Source organism: Thermobia domestica, chromosome 9 (assembly GCF_964235325.1).
Source record: "Thermobia domestica chromosome 9, izTheDome1.hap1.1, whole genome shotgun sequence".
Lineage (NCBI taxonomy): Eukaryota > Metazoa > Arthropoda > Insecta > Zygentoma > Lepismatidae > Thermobia > Thermobia domestica.
Genome location: NC_137462.1, coordinates 31,874,150 through 31,891,256, shown reverse-complemented (window position 1 = coordinate 31,891,256; position 17,107 = coordinate 31,874,150). Strand labels below are relative to the sequence as shown.

The following is a 17,107-nucleotide window of genomic DNA, read 5'->3' as shown; positions in this document are numbered from 1 at the left end:
ACTCCTTGAAGGGGGCCCAGGTGCCAACTTCAAACTGATACAGGACTTTTTGCGGCCATTTTGAAAACGGTGGCCCAAATCGAAAATTGTTTCATACAAAAGTTGTTTCGTATTTCAAGTACTATTGAATGAGGTATGATTCAATACATGTTCCCATTTGAAAATTTGAAGTTGGCCCCTGGGCCCCCTTGAAGGAGGGCCCTGTGGGTCTCCACGACAACACCATGATATGCGCCCTATGACATTTTCCTATCTCAGTTTTTGTTTCATCTTTTTATTCTCAGCCATTTCGGATTTATAAGCACTGGACGTTTTATCTGATATAGGACCCACTTTTTGCGGCCATTTAAAAACGGTGGCCTAAATCGAAAATTGTTTCCTACAAAAGTTGTTTCGTTTTTCAAGTACTATTGAATGAGGTATGATTCAATACATGTTCCTATTTGAAAATTTGAAGTTGGCCCCTTGGCCTCCTTAAAGGAGGGCCCTGGGGGTCACCACAACAACAACATGTGATGCGCCGTATGATATTTTCCTATCTCAGTTTTTGTTTCATCTTTTTATTCTCAGCCGTTTCGGATTTATAAGCACTGGACGTTTTATCTGAAACACCCTGTATATATATATATATATATATATATATATATATATATATAATGTTTGTGTTTAGTATGTTGTACGATGGAAGCTGATGAAAGAGCTTTATATTATTCTTGATTTTTTGACAGGTAAACAAAGAATATTTCGGGGATTAATCTACTCGATTATTATAATAAGATTATAATATTGTATTTTATCTTTTCTCTTGTATGTATATTCTCAGTCCTGCAGGAAGTTTTCATTTCTTTCTTGGAATAGATAAACGAAGACTTTGGTTCGGCTTCTCCTTCACAAATCTCTGTCGAAAGGTTGACTTTATCGCTACAAACACAAATTACTTCTTCTCATAGAAACCATCTACAAATACACTGTACTGCTGAAACAGAAACCATCAACTAAAGAGGTCATAAGTTTTGCCATTCCTCGTGTTTGAAATTCCCGTTCTTCACAACGACTTCCTTCCTCCCGCCCCTGTTAAGAAGTTCAAAGTAGGTTTTCAAAAGGACTTGCTCCCGCTGAGAAGGAAAGTGGGATGAGGAATGACTATAGTGCCATCTAGCAGTTAGACGGCCAAGTACGTGAACACGAAAAAATCTGATTTCTGATTTCTGTAGATTCAATAATAAAGGATATAATTTCTCATCGATTGTGTAATGAATGTCTTTGGAAACAGCGAAAAAATAGTACAGTAGCGCACAAGTACAAAGATAGTACTCCATTTTCAAAAAAGTCCGAAGTTTTTAGCTCTTTTCCTTACTGTAAAAAAACAGAAGACTTTTCCCTCTAATTTTGATCATTTTCTTATGGGAATTTGGATTATAATTATCTGTATTTATAAGAAGAAAATATCACGCACAGCGTTCAAATTGCACCTTTAAAATGAGATGCATCATATTGAGTGAGCTATTGAGACATTTTTGCGAAAGAACGAAATGAAACCATGATTTGCCTAAAAAATGGTTGAGATCCCATGTTAAATTGAACACCAATATTCCGGCCGCTGTGGCGCACTTCTTCTCCCTCTTAAAAGTACTTGATCGTAAATTTTCAATTTGTTGTTTATTTTCTTTCTATTTTTTGTGCTTCAATAATGGAATCCCAAATTTTATTTAAACTATCGTGCTTTGTTAGTAATGAATGTTATAATTGTATTAACTTAAGTTTATGTATTGTAATGCAGAATGGATCTTGAATTTCTCTTTCTATATTATTGTTTACCGTATGAAGTGAGCTAACCTACTTTGAAGATTGACTTATGAAAGTATTTTGAAAGAAGAAATATGAACTGTGTATTGTTTTCAATATTCATGTTGTATTCTTTGAAACTAGTTATAATGTTACTTTTCTTCATGTCTATGTAAAACTAGTTGTAACTGCCTTCTGATTTGCAAACGCTTGACTAGAGATTTGACACTACGAGGTATTTGTTGTAACCGATAAGTGATTTTTTCTATGTTCTTTTGGAAAACAATGGTGATATTAAAATTGTACTTTTCCAGGGACACTTGAAACTGCGAGAAATTCCTGGGTACAAAGAAATTTCTAACCCGTTCTTTGCTGCAAGAGTATCTGCCTGGATATCACTTGATATTTTCTTATCTTTTTATAGTTAAAGTTAACTTTAACTGGATTTTTGTAATGTTCCGACTTCGTAGCCATTTTTTTTTTGCGTCAACTTCAAAGTTACAAAATAATGTGAGTTTGATTGCTCTTCTATAAAACCAAAAATCGACATGTTCAGTTTTACCTGAAATAAGCGTGCTAAAGAGGTATGTGTATATTGCGACCTTGATGTTCATTCTCTCCGAACTTTGATGTAAAATTTCCTATCGAACTTAAAAGTGGTAAGATGTATAAGCAAAAAAATAAAATTGTTGTTAGTTACTACGTCCCCAATTATGAATTAGAAATTAGAGATATCATTTGCTCTCCAAAACTTTTGAAATTTTCAAAATACCATATGTCTAATCAAAATGAATTTGAAAAATTATTTCGAAGGAGAGTTCGATAGATACTCACAAGTTGGATGTAATTTTACTATACACAAATTGTAGTTTTTTTTGTATTTTTCTTATGTAAAATCAGGATGCTCTCGATGTATTTGAATTAGTAAATGTTGTGTATCGAAAGCGTAAATAAATAACTTTTTGGCTTAGCAGAGAAGTCGACTACAAATTCAAAACATCACAGAATTGGTTAAAATAAAATTTAGCAACAGAAACAAAAAGAAAACGACGAAATGAGATAGGAATAACTTTTTTTTTTGTGCCAAAAGGATTGATTAGGAGTCCTACTTTACCCAAGTATTATTAGCTATCTTATACTGAACATGCAAAAGTTCAATTTTAATATTTTCCTCGTTTCTACCAGTATCTTAGGAGAGTAACTTCTTAATTACAGCAAACACATCGGAAAATCTGATTTTTTTTTCCCTTCAGAAACAAACAGAAGTATTACAACTGGGACACTTCATGGGTGCTAGGGTGCTAAAAGTAACAAATTCACTTCCGATTTCAAAAGTCTGCAAAATCTCACTACGAAATCAACCACTTTATCTTCATGAGTCAAGTAAGAATATAGAAAGTGAAATTCACAAATTATTCTTTATTACAATATAAAAATTGAATTAATAGAGACGCATACCTTAATTAAGCAATAGAGTGGATATCATAATAACGAAAGTTAAACACACACCTGAGCATTTGAGCAACAATTCAATTGAACACGTTTCAATGAAAATTGTCATCATCATCAGTGCATATTTTCCTAAAGACATTACATGTTCGAGAAACTACATTTTGATAAATCATCTTCGAGAAACGTAAATATTCGAACATGTAGTTTTTCAAGCAACATAAATCTTAAAAAAAAAAAAAAAAAAAAAAAAATACGCGCTAGTGATAGTGAAAATTTACCGGTGAAACATCTGCAACTGGACTGTTATTTGTATGCTAAACTAAATATTGAACTTTTGTTATTAGTTATACAGAGGTAGTTTAAATTCATTTTGGATTCTATAATTAATCACTGAAGCATAACAAACATAAACTTAAATAATAAATAAATAAAAATTTACCGACCAAGCACTTTGACCTGAGAAACCTAACTATCACGTTCCTTTACCTTCATCTTCGGCAAGCAGACTGATTGCTTCATCACACAAGAGAAGTCAGATACATCTCACATTCTTGACAGCATTTTCCGATTGTCTTTTGTTTATCTACGATAATCTGTCATCAGATGAGATATACAGGGTGTTACAACAATGTGTCACCATATTTTGGGAACAGATTTCTCACATCAAAAACTATAGGACCTATCGTAGTTGGGTCAAGACATCACTGAGGAACTGTTATGTGAACTATCTAAATATCCATGTTTAAAAATGCTCCAATACTTGCACACCAATTTTTAGAGTAATAGGTAGAGAATGATCAAGTACCTCCAAACAGCCTCTCTAAAAATGATTGTGCAAGAACCGGAAGTTCTAAAAGATGGATATTTGGATAGTTCACATACTAGTTCCTCAGTGATGTCTTGACCCAACTACAGTCGGTCCTATACTGGAACTATGGGCCTTTAAGGTTGGTTTAAAGAGACAAGTCCTGCCGATAGATGGCACTACAGTCTTCGTATCTCTCCCATATACTTTTTACCTTTCACGAAAATTCACGATTTCCTTTACAAATTTTAACCTAGAGACTTCAAATTTTTAGAAAAGGAACTTCATAATCTATCGAAGGCAATAATCCGTGCCGATTTTTTTTATTTTAGAATTTTGTTCATTGTTGAAATTGCTTGATTGTTGAAATGGGTATCTAAATCTTTAACAATCGAACTGTTTCAACAATAAAGAACATTCTAAATAAAAAAAAAAATCGGCACGGATTGTTCCCTTTGATAGGTTATGAAGTTCCTTCTCTAAAAATTTGAACTCTCTAGGTTGAAATTTGTAAAAGAAATTGAAAATTTTCGTGAAAGGTAAAAAAAAAATAAATGGGAGAGATATGAAGATTGTAGTGACATCTATCGGCAAAACTTGTCCCTTTACACTAACCTTAAAGTTTTTTTTTTTTTTTTTTTTTTTTTTTTTTTTTTACGTTTTCGGCACTCTATAACTATAAAACCATGCATTTCCAACTACAGGTTCATATGAACTTTTTTTCTTATTTTGATGTGAAAAACCTTTTCCCCAAAATATTGTGGCAAACTTTTACAACACCCTGTGTAAATAAGATCTTTGTTATTGTCTTTTTATAAATTAGGTGCAATTAAGTTATTTTCTTAAATTTTTATTTGGTAATAATACTAGTTTAAGTGTTATATATACACAGGGTGTTAATGAACTATGCCGACAAACTGTAAGAGGCGATTCCTTACAGCAAAATAAGAGAAAAAGTTCATATGGACCTGTGGGGAAAAGTGCTTAGTTTCAGAACTAGGGCTGTCCAAATTTCAAAAAGCCCTATTTCGAATTCGAGAAACTGTGAATGGTGGTCCTTATCAGCGTAAAGGAAGTCACGTATCCGCAATCCAAAAATGCAAATTTCATTAATGTTCAATGGGTGTACAGAGTGTTTCATACAAGGTGAAATTCCCAGACATACCATCAACCGAATTTTGAGATATGCTCTGACTTTATGATTGGTCCAAAGAAGGCAAACGATAAGCCTTGATAGCAGTGAACACGGTATCCTTTGGCGCGATGTCGGAAGTGTTAAGGATCGTCAGCAGCATGGTCTCTTGTACTCGGGAAAACGCATGCTGCGATGTTTTCTTTCACGCTTATAAGTGAAGAAAACGTGAAATATACCGTGATGAAATACATCGCATCACACGTTATTCCGAACACAGAAAAACATGAAGCTGCCGGTTTCTAACACTTCGGACTTCCCTCCGAAGCATTGGATGTCCATTGTTGTCAAGGCTCACCTCCTGCCTACTTTGAACCCTCCTTGAAATCAAGGTATATCTGAAAACTCTATTGAGAGCATATGTGAGAATTACATCCTGTAGGGAATGCCCTGTACATTTATTTAAACTTGATGAAATATGCACTTTTGGATTGTGTATGCGTGGCTTCCTTTACGCTGATAAGGGTCACCATCCACAGTTTCTGGAATTCAAAATAGGATCTGTTGAAATTTTGCCCTTTCGCGACTTTGGACAGCCCTAGCTCTGAAACTATGCACTTTCCGCCATAGGTCCATATGAACTTTTTCTCTTATTTTGATGTGAGGAATCACCTCTTACAGTTTGTCGGTATAGTTCATTAACACCCTGAGAATAAAACAATATAAATTTGCGATACTTAAATTTTAGAATAATCTCTAAAACTATGGTGTTGGTGCTAATTATTAAATTAACGAACAATCACTATGACAGATTTTTTAAAAGAATCAGAGAAAGCAAAAAGAATAGGTGTTTGTTTCTTTGAGATTCTATAGAAACTTACCAACATGACTATAGGTGCTAAATACACCCAGCACACAGACCAAAATATACCAGGCCTGTGGCCTGTCATTTGAAAAATGCAATCGCAGAATTTGTTCGCTCCAAATATCCATGATATGGAAATTGTCTGGAAAAATATCACCCACAGAAGAGACATACCACTGGCAGAGTAGAAATCCATCAGCTGGAAGATGTAGGCTCCACCCTTTCATGAAAAAAAAAAAATACATATAACTGTAAGTTTGCATCAGTGAAATACTTTAGAACATTTTTTTAAAATTAATTAATTAATTAATTATAATATTTGTAAGACAAAATCTAACTAATACATTGATCTTGGAAATACCGAATTCGAAATTTCAACAGGCTTACACGTGGTCCCTACATACAGAAAAACTAGTTTTTGGATGCCTGTAAGTCTGTTTGTCCCAATGTAAATACATATGTTTACTCGCCTAGCCTAGAAGCCACAGCGTTCTACGTGTCACGACCAAACTTTAAATTTAAAGTTTTTATAACATTGTCTAAGGAGCATTTCTTTAAATTTTCTTAATATTCCCATTCCCAAAAATAAAAATAGGGTAGTTTACTGAAGAATGAACATCGAAATTTTCGTTTTTCTCGATATAGCTCAAACGATTTTGTTCATATTTTATAAATCAATGTTTTATTATATATATATATATATATATATATATATATATATATATATATATATAGAGAGAGAGAGAGAGAGAGAGAGAGAGAGATAAATATAGATATAGATATAGATATAGATATAGATATAGATATAGATATAGATATAGATATAGATATAGATATATCAAGTGTCACTGTTCGTCTCAGTGACCCCAAAAACTATGGATTCAATACTAAGATCTGTCATTTTCTATCATTTTTATATCTCTCCCCCTCCCCAAGTCGCAGTATCAAAGTGAAATGGTAACCATCTCAGGCCGGAACCTCATCTATGTTGAAAGTTTGATTGACATCGATCGGGTGATTCAAGAGTTATTAAATGACAAACGTAGTCACTCTCATTTACACACACACACACACACTTATATATATATATATATATATATATATATATATATATGGATAGATAGATAAATAGATGGATCATACCATTACTAAATTTTAACACGGAAAATTCTTGGTGGCCCGACTTCCATTGTTGAGCCGTTAAAAACTTCTATTTTCAGGTTTTGTGCACTGTGATACACCAAATTTCTTCACAGACACTGCAATTTTATAATAATAATTTCTGGTTTGCGCATTTACACTGACGAAAGACGTTTTGTAACTAACCTCAGTGACCATGGGTAATCCTAGAAGGAACATGAGGACACAGACTCCTAACGTAAACTTTTTTCTATGTGCTCTCAGTACTAAAGGCCAATTGTCCACCATCCCAGTGACAAAGGATTCCACATTACAGAATTCGCTGTCAATGCCAAGAATCTGAAATCAGGAACAAATAAGATTATACAGTATAATCAAACCAAAATTAAATTACTTTTCTTTATATAAAAAAAAATCTAAATTAAATATTCCTGTATTCTTTTTATTTTATTTTATTGTTTTTGCCTTTAGAATTGTGAGAGTATTACTTGGCAGAGAATACATAATGAAAAGAAACGAAAATGAAATATTTCGGTCTTACATCCCACGTTTATACCCTGTAAGCTGAAGACAATGATGAAATAATAGCAGTTAATGATTACGAAACGAAATGATGGAAGGAGAATGAGGAAGCAAACGTTGATGCCCTGTAGGCTAAAGGAGAAAGATGATTAATGAAAGTGTATGTTTATGAGATGAACTAATGGAATGAGAATGCGATAGGAAACATTTTTGCCCTGTAGGCTACAGAAAATTATAATTAATGACAGTTAATGATTACTGTTCGGGATACAAATATCGTATTATTCTTTTTAATTTGAATCTTTTCTTTAAAAACTTTAAATATAATACAAAATAAATTTTTAAAAAATAATTAAAGATATTTTCAAACAATAACAGTCTGCAATAATATTAACTGATTGTTTTCAATTACCTACTGCATAATTCTATATTTTATGAACAATGTGTAAAATGAACATAATAACAAAATGAATTGTCTTAGTGTAAACTGGGTATCGTTCTCTCGGAATCGCCTATTTACCTGTATCTTTGACTAATAGGATTTTCCCCCTACTATGAATTCATTCGTACTACTCTAATGTACTCGTCTTTGCTTGAATCCGATTCCGGTCCTCATTTGATTTGGATCCTATGTAAAACTGTAGGTCCATGTCTCGTATAGTCACGTTTCTGCAAGGGATGCAAACTTCCAATTCAATCGACCAATCATTCCTACTGTTCGAAATTTATTCCTGCTATTCCTATTAGTCTCTGAAATGTATTCCTATTATTCGTACTGGTTTCCGAAATGTATTCCTACTAGTTTCTGAAATGTATTCCTGCTATTCCTACTAGTTTGTGAAATTTATTCCTACTAGTCTCTGAAATTTATTCTTGCTATTCCTACTAGTTTCGGAAATTTGTTCCTACTAGTAACTGAAATCTATTCCTGCTAGTCTCTGAAATTTATTCCTGCTATTCTTACTAGTCTCTGAAATTTATTCCTGCTATTCTTACTAGTCTCTGAAATTTATTCCTACTAGTTTCTGAAATTTATTCCTATTAGCCTCTGAAATTTATTTCTACTATTCCTATTAGTCTGAAATTTACTCCTACTACTCTTTGAAATTTATTCCTACTCTTCTTATTAGTCTCAGAAATTTACTCCTACTAGTCTCTGAAATTGATTCCTACTATTCTTATTAGTCTCTGAAATTTATTCCTACTAGTCTCTGAATTTTATTCCTACTATTCAAACGAGAAAATCTTAAATTTCGATTATGTTTTTGTTTTTCATTCTACTCGAATGAGATTTCATTTGAACACAAAAGAATACCAAAATCGTTTACAAGATGTGAATCAGTTGAAAGCTATACATAATATAAGTGTTTATTACTAGTAGTCTTGCAACCAGTTATGTAATACTTACAGCCAGCATAACAAAGAAAATGGTCGCCCATGCCACGGATCCTGGAAGCTTTAGTACAACTTCTGGATAAGTTAAGAACACTAAACCAGGTCCACTTTTCACAACGTCTGCCACAGATGCTGACTGTGTGAAGGCAATGTAACCCAAAATGGAAAAAGTTATAGAACCAGCCAGCAAACATGTTAGTGTGTTCACTATACAGGTTATAATGGCGTCCCTGAAAAATTTTTTAAAATGTCATGTTAAGATTTAAAAATCTTATTATGGTAAATAATATTTTGTAGATTAAAAACCTATTTCTGATGTAGATATAACGAGAGAATAACGGCAAAATGTGATAAATATTTAACATGAGAAATTTAACTAAATTTCTTTGAAAATACTGAATCAATCCATACATTCTACAGAATTTATTTAGCTTGATAGCCTAGGTACTTATATCCTTTACTAATAAAGCACTTCTCCGAATTGCTAACATTTAGACTTAATTATAATTCATTGATATACATCAGCGTTATGATTAGTTTCGTAACCAGAGGCGGCTCGTGAGGAAAGTCACACTTGTAAGAGTTAAAGTTTTATCGCTTGAAACTAAGGGAACAAAGAGTATCTAATATATTAATTGTCGTATATAACAATTAGTACATTAAGGTCAGATGTTTCAATTCATTTTTGGATAATTTGTATTAATGATATGCACTTATATTGTAAAGGTAAGGTAATAGAAAATTTTGTTAAAATAGATACAGGGTATCTCAGAAGTCCCCTGACATAGGGTAACTCTGTTATTATCAGAGTTACATCGAAATGTAAAAGAGAAAACCGTCTCCAAATATGATGTTTTCAATCTAAAGAAAAGGATTTTTAAAATCGGGCGAGTCGTTTGGGCTGTATACTTTTATGCGCCCAATGTTAAATGAAAATGCAACGTTGCCATTTACCTGGAACCCACAACATAAATGAATGAATGAATTTACACTAACGTGTCGATGGCCAGCCCCCATTTCAAATATGTCCCCATTCATCTTACTCTTACAAAAGTTATTACCTTACCCTTAACTCACCCTACCCTTACAAAAGGGTGGCAAATGGTATTGTACGATGTGGCAAATTGCCTGTATCTGTAAAGTTTTTTCAGCATTTCATACAATGAAATCGGTTGTTTCTTTTTCGAAAGTTCAACTACGAGGGACGTCCAATAAGTTATCTACCTAGATAGGAAGGGAGGGGCAGAGCATAAGATGCAGGCCAAGGCCACTGTGGGGAACCCTGCTGCGCAATTTGAAGTCAGTCGGAGCAACGCGTTGGTCGTGAGCAGAGTGCGTTAAACCACGTAGAGAATGTGTTGTGTGACTCCGCGAATAATGGATTTGAAGAAGTTGGAGCACCGTTCCTTTATAAAGTTCCTCACTAAAGAAGGGAAGGGACCCAAGGAGATTCACGAGCGACAAGTGTATGGGGTTGCAGAATGGGTGTTTTAAGTCGGACGACGAGGTCCAACAGAGTGTTTCCCAGTGGTTTGCAGGCCATGACAAAGACTATTTTTTCTCTGGGATTTCTTCGCTACCGACAAAGTGGCGACGGTGCATGGTCCTCCATGGGGACTACATGGAAAAACAATGATGGCCGGGTGAGCCTATCTGCATTCCTTCTTGCCAAGGTAGATAATTTATTGGACGCCCCTCGCATATTTAATGAAACAATTAGTTGTTAGGATAAATATTTATTACCAAATTCGCATTTTCCTTCTTCTTTGAATCTAAACAAATTCACAAGAGGATAAAGTCTGATGCAGTTTCAAACCCAAATACTAATTAGCAAATACAATTTATGTATTAAATTTTATTCACATTTACATTGAATGACCTAGAATGTTCTGCAGTATTATGACAGACAAATATTGTAAAGATACTTAGTTGACAAACTTAACTAACGTTGTGGTTAAAATAATTAATACACCCAAGATTGATGTATGAGTTCACAAGAAATTGTTCCTGTTGTCATTGGCGTCAGCAAGACATAAGTTTTGGGGAGAGACAGAGTACCACGGTGCCCCGGAAAATTCTTTTAAAAATATGTCTTCGTACATTACATATTAAAGCATTTTTTACTTAAAAATAAACAAAAACATTTTTTTGTATTTTATCTTTATCTTTGATAGTCTAGTTTTTTTTTTTTTTCTTTTTTGAAACTGTGATACTAAACACATACACACACACTTTAAAGTTTGTTTCTTTATTTAAACAGTAAGGTTCAACTTTATTTTTTTTTATTTTTATTTATTTTTTTTAGAATTTTAATTAAACTTAAATGATAACAAGTGTATGTCAAAAACAAAATAGTGATAAAAGGTAGTGCGAAGTAAATACTCAGGACTAACAAAAATTTGAAAACAGGTTTTACGCCCACAAATCTACAACTAATGTAAACGTGGTTCAACAATGTATAGCCAAAAAAAAAAAAAGTTAATTTTTTTTAAAGCTAAATTAAACTTGTTTTGCTGCTCGCTATCAGGGATGTTATAAAATAGAGGATCTGCCCATACGTATCTTCATCATGTGAACTCAATGAAAAAAAAAAAAAAGCATCGTCTGAGTCGGCACGTCTGATTGGCTACTTTCGTTTTCGCCATGATTGTTGGCTCGGAACATTGCAATCTTAGTGGCTTGGAGTGGGCAGAGTAGGTGTGGCGAAGCTGTGACGTATAGTTTCACGATTTTGTAGTATGGGCAGATTCTCTATTTTATAACATCCTTGCTCGCTATCTAAACAAAAACCGTTTGTTTCTTTACATTTTACTCCACTTTTACCTTCATAGGGCCAAAAATTGACTACGTTTTCTCACAATTCGAAACAAACTTTTGTGTTATATATATATATATATATACACTTTATCTAATATTGTTTTGTGGACGTAGGAAATTGCTGCATGGTTCAGCCTCTTTTGGGTCTAGATGACCTAAGATACGTCTTCAGTTTCTGCAGAGCAGAAATATTGGATGAAAGCCGTGTTACAAATATTGGAGGAACACGTCCCCAGTGTCTCCGGTGGGATTAACGCCCGTGCCTTTAGTAAAGCGATGATTGCTAATTAAATCCTACCCAAACGAACTCCAGTTTAAATAAACATGATTTGCTATCACTGTAATATCTGTTTGCTCTTAATATTTAATATCTAACATTATACGTGTGATGATTCGAATTTATCTAAACCGTGTATTATTTAAATTTTTTGCAGCTACTACGACTAATTTCGGTGACTTTTCTCTGTCGTCTTCATCAGAACATACAAAAGTTTTGAAATGAAATGAAAAATGAAATTTTTGAGTTTTACGTCCCACGGTTATGTCGGTTAGGCTAAAGGAGACGGTGATGATGAGAGATGAATGAAATGGTGGAATGAAGAAAGTGGGAGAAAACGGGAGAACCCCGAGAAAACCCACGCACACGGTGTTTGTCCACCACAAAGTTCACTTGGTACAAAAGTTTTGAGTAAGGGGATTTGCAAAGAGGCAAAGAAATGGATAGATGGTTCTTACCTATCTAATAGAAAACATATTCTTATTTTTACTGCAATCTTGCCCCTTTATGATTTTTATTACTTCATTTCTCCTTTTTATTATTATTTTTTGTTTGATTACAAACTGTAAAATTGAAAATATATTTTAATGAGAGGAAGAAATAACCGAATTGATGAACAGGTCTTATCGGGCTAGCAGCCAGGTAAATACTGTTATATCTTGCGACGTTTCGAGGGCTGACATCGTCCTCATCTTCAGGCAAATATGATGGTGCAATGCAGTGTATATTCGCCTGAAGATGAGGACGATGTCAGCCCTCGAAACGTTGCAAGATATAACAGTATTTACCTGGCTGCTAGCCCGAGAAGACCTGTTCACAATACGTCGCCAGGAAAGCTTCAATAGATAATTACAAGTATATTTTATTTTATTTATTTATTTATTTACTATGAAAACATTTTAAGAGCCTGAATTATTAAAAATAATACAAAGTTTACCATTTTTCTTTTGCTCGCTTTTCATAAGTGAAAGGATATAATGAAATGCAACTTATCACAAGCAGACCACCACAATTCAACCTACCACAATAGATAGATATGAACCTGAAGAATTTTCAATGTTGCCATCCATACAAATTACAGTGTTGTCAGAATAACATTCCCCCAAGTCTAAGTTAAGGCAGCGTCTAGACGAACGAACTGAACTGCATTTGATTACGTATCATGTTTTGGTATCCTGTGAACTACTTTATAAGATAACATTATTATTAAATTTTAATAACTGTATGTTAAAACTATTTTGTTTATTACAAACTAAATACAACTATTATTTAAAAAGTAGTTCACAGGATTCCAAGACAACGTGACATGTAATCAAATGCAGTTGAGTTCGTTCCTCTAGTCGCTGCCTTAACTTAGATTTTGGGGAAAATGTTATTTCGGCAACACTGAAAATTCTTCAGGTTCATATTTTCTGTTGTAGAATAACATTATCTATGTGGTAAGTTGCATTTCATTATCTCTTTTCACTTATGAAAAACAAGCAAACAAGTGAGAAGAAAAATAATAAATTTTGTGTTAATTTTTAGTAAGGCAGGCTCTTAATATCAATGTCTCATGATATAGCTTTCTATCCTTATTAAAATTACCTTTGTCCCGATTTAGAGTTTGATTTCTGGAAAATTTAAAATGCAATTCAAATGCTTTTTTTTTTTTTTCATATAGGACGGATAGTGTTTATATGAAATATATATATCAATTACCTCATGTTTATGCTGAAATAAATTTTTCACAAGTCTGAAGCTTCTAATCTCTTAGTGTATAACACTGTAACAGTTTTATGTTAAGCTTCTGCACTTACCTGAAACAATTGTGATGAAAATCATTGTAAGAGCCCAATGCAGGTAATGCTCCTGTGCCCACACTATACCCAAAAAAGATCTGAGTAGCCCCATCTATCCACGCTGAAGCACTTTTCAACTTGGACCAATCTGGCGTTATGAAGTAATACAATCCATCCGCAGCACCATCAAGGGTAACCCCACGAATTAACAATACAAACATAATAAGATATGGGAAAAGTGCTGTGAACCAGATGATCTGAAATCGTTAGATAACAAATATTTGAGAAGACTGTATCTATAAACAAGGAAAAATTTCCTTATATTTATATTAATAAGACATAATTAATTACCTGCAAATAAATCATATTTGTATTAAATACGATAATCTATTATTATATTAAAATCTATATTTGAAGTTAAATCCACTGCTTTTCTTAGGCATGTAACGATTGTATATCAATCCTTTGACAAGAGAAAAAAGTTTTTATTAAAAAATTGAAATTTATACACAATACTAGCCTTTGGTTAGCTGGGGGCTCCGTCCCAAGGCCCCCGCGTTTGCTTGTCGTATAGCCTCGAACCTCTTAAACCCACAATTCTGCCGAATTTCAAGTTTCTTTTCCTATTTCAACCATCTAAAAGATATGATTTTGTATCCCAATTAAACGCCTATTTAAATAACATTGAAAATTTTTCATACCACCTTTAGACGATTAAAAAAATAAAAATATTATCTTTTGGCAATTTTCTTGTCGGTTGGTTCCGGAAGGCTACAATCATGCCAAACTTCATCATTCTAATCCTGCCGGAAGTACCTAAACATTTTGGGGATATGGAAGATGTCCCATATAAATATCATGGGAAAGATCTTTCAGTTTTCCTAAAACCACTCAAAATTTGGAAATTTTTATTTTTGGTAATTTACTCAGGTAACGCTAACGAAAACATACAAGCATACCGAAATTCAAGTTTTTATTCCAATTCCAAGTGCCTAAAATATGAGATTATAGGTCTTAAAAAAAAAAAAAAAAAAGCTCATTTAAATAACAGGGAATTTTTTCATCCTACCTTTAGATCCTCTAAATATTAAAAGTTTTCACTTTTGGCAACTTACTTGTACGTTAGTTTCGAAAAGGTATAATCATGCCAAATTTCAACTTTCCACATCGAGCTCCTCTGTGGCTAAGCGGTTAACGTTCGCGCCTTTGGCGTGGGAGACCCGGGTTCGATTCCCGGCGGGAGCTCATGTGGTTCGGATTCCACGTTAATCAGTAGGTCCACGTCTCATATAGCCTCGCTGCTGAACGGGACGTTAAACTCAAACACCACCACCACCTTAACTTTCCACATCAACCAGAAGTACTCGTTATTTTATGTCAGTTCATGTAGTTTTAGGTAGGATTTGGTATATAAATAACACGTTACTAGTTATTAATTTATAATGTAGTCCTGGAAAACTTTAATTTGATAATAGCTAAAACTCAGGCTTTGTTTTTTTTTAATTTATTTTGTTTCAATCGCATTAGCATTAACAGTGGGTGAAAAAGTTATAATGATTTTTTTAAATATTAAGAGTAAATGCAGTTAATTATATTTATCCATTATTTCTTTTCAACTTTTAGGTCAGCGTCTTTCAAACTGTGGTCCTCGAGGTTTGCTATTGTGTTCCTTTTAATCCAAGAGAGTCAGAACAAGTATAATGGGGATTTCCACTAAAATACGGATTTAATATTCAAATTCAAAACTAAATACAAAATAATGGTATAAAATGTCCCTTACAGTATTTTTTTCAAATACTTTTCAGTATTGGAAGATATCAGAGAGAGATAGAGAGGGAGAAATACCATCTGAATTTTCCGCAGAAGAAAAAAAAATTTATTGGTTCACGTCATAGGTGTATCTGGAGACGACACTGCCTTTGCCCAGCATATAGCATGAAATGGTGCATAATTATAGTTTTATACAACACTTCAGAGAATGGATATCTATACAGTTATGAAAAAAATATTCCTGAAAACTGAGTAACCAAATTTACCAGTTATATTTGTAAATTTAAATTCTCTACATGCAATACCGACTTTTCCCTTTCCCAAAACCTCTATTAAAACTTTTGCTTTGTTATCGTACCATTGATATACCATGATATATTTGTTCTTTAACAAACAAACAATTTAGCTTGTTGTGTGATAAAATTTATTTGTTCGGAGAAAAAAAAATATTTAGCGTACGTATGCATTTCTGACAGCTTCTGCCTTTGGAGGTGGATACCAGCTGACTGAAGAGTGAAGATGTGAATGATGCTGCCATCTGCGAACCTTCGTAGGTGTGTGGCAAACATCCGCTCTTCAGAATGAAGAAAAGGTAATTATGGTAGACAACGTAAGTTTTGTTTCTCCAGTTGTCTCACATTTCCAAGAGCATGTTATTTAAGCATTTTATCCTTTTATTTGTGCTTCAAAGTGAAGTTAACATATTATGAGTGAGATATTAGAAATTATTGGAAGTTATAGTTATTTGTGTAATGAAGGAAAGTGAAATTATTTGTGGAAAATTGTTTGTAACCTGTTTGACGAAAAATGAAAGCCTATGAACGGGACCATTTACTAAACAATTTGTATGTATGGTTTTTGATTTTCTATGCATGGACAAGTGAAATTTCTACATATTTGTATATTATGTATATTCAAGTGAGAACATACTCTGCTAGCTTCAAAATTACCAGTAAAATATATGTTGCGGATAGTCACATTTTTTGTTGAGGCAGAAAGATTGATATTTTTTGTTTTGTTAAAAAGCATAGGAAGTGCCATTATTTGCTTATCTATTAAATTTTGTTTTCACAATATTGAATAAAAATTGTTATATTCGTTTAGTTGAAAATCTTAACTTTGAATTTAAAGCTAACTCTAATGAAAAAAAACACCACAAAAAGGAACTATCCGAGTGGTTCTTTAATAATTTCTAAAACAATCACACAATAAGCTGAAATAAAAGAAGAAGAGACAAAGAGTAAGTGAACTCTCTAAATGTAGAAGGATTTGTTTAAAGAGAACTTCAAATACATGTTATAAGTTATCTCTTAATTATCAATGTTATTTATTTTCAAGTGGTAATAGATATTTAAGGATAAATCTG

General features: G+C 33.2%; 1 protein-coding gene across 1 annotated transcript in view; it reads right to left on the bottom strand.

Moving 5' to 3' along the window:
* LOC145694526 (sodium- and chloride-dependent GABA transporter 1-like) overlaps positions 1-17,107 on the bottom strand; it is a 126,098-nt gene that overhangs the window by 14,524 nt on the left and 94,467 nt on the right. The window contains exons 7-10 of the mRNA XM_081770841.1: positions 13,990-14,228; positions 9,110-9,326; positions 7,366-7,518; positions 6,056-6,259 (exon numbers count right to left, since the gene is read on the bottom strand). Coding sequence (XP_081626967.1) covers positions 6,056-6,259; positions 7,366-7,518; positions 9,110-9,326; positions 13,990-14,228 — 813 coding nt within the window. The remainder of the gene's footprint in view (positions 1-6,055; positions 6,260-7,365; positions 7,519-9,109; positions 9,327-13,989; positions 14,229-17,107) is intronic.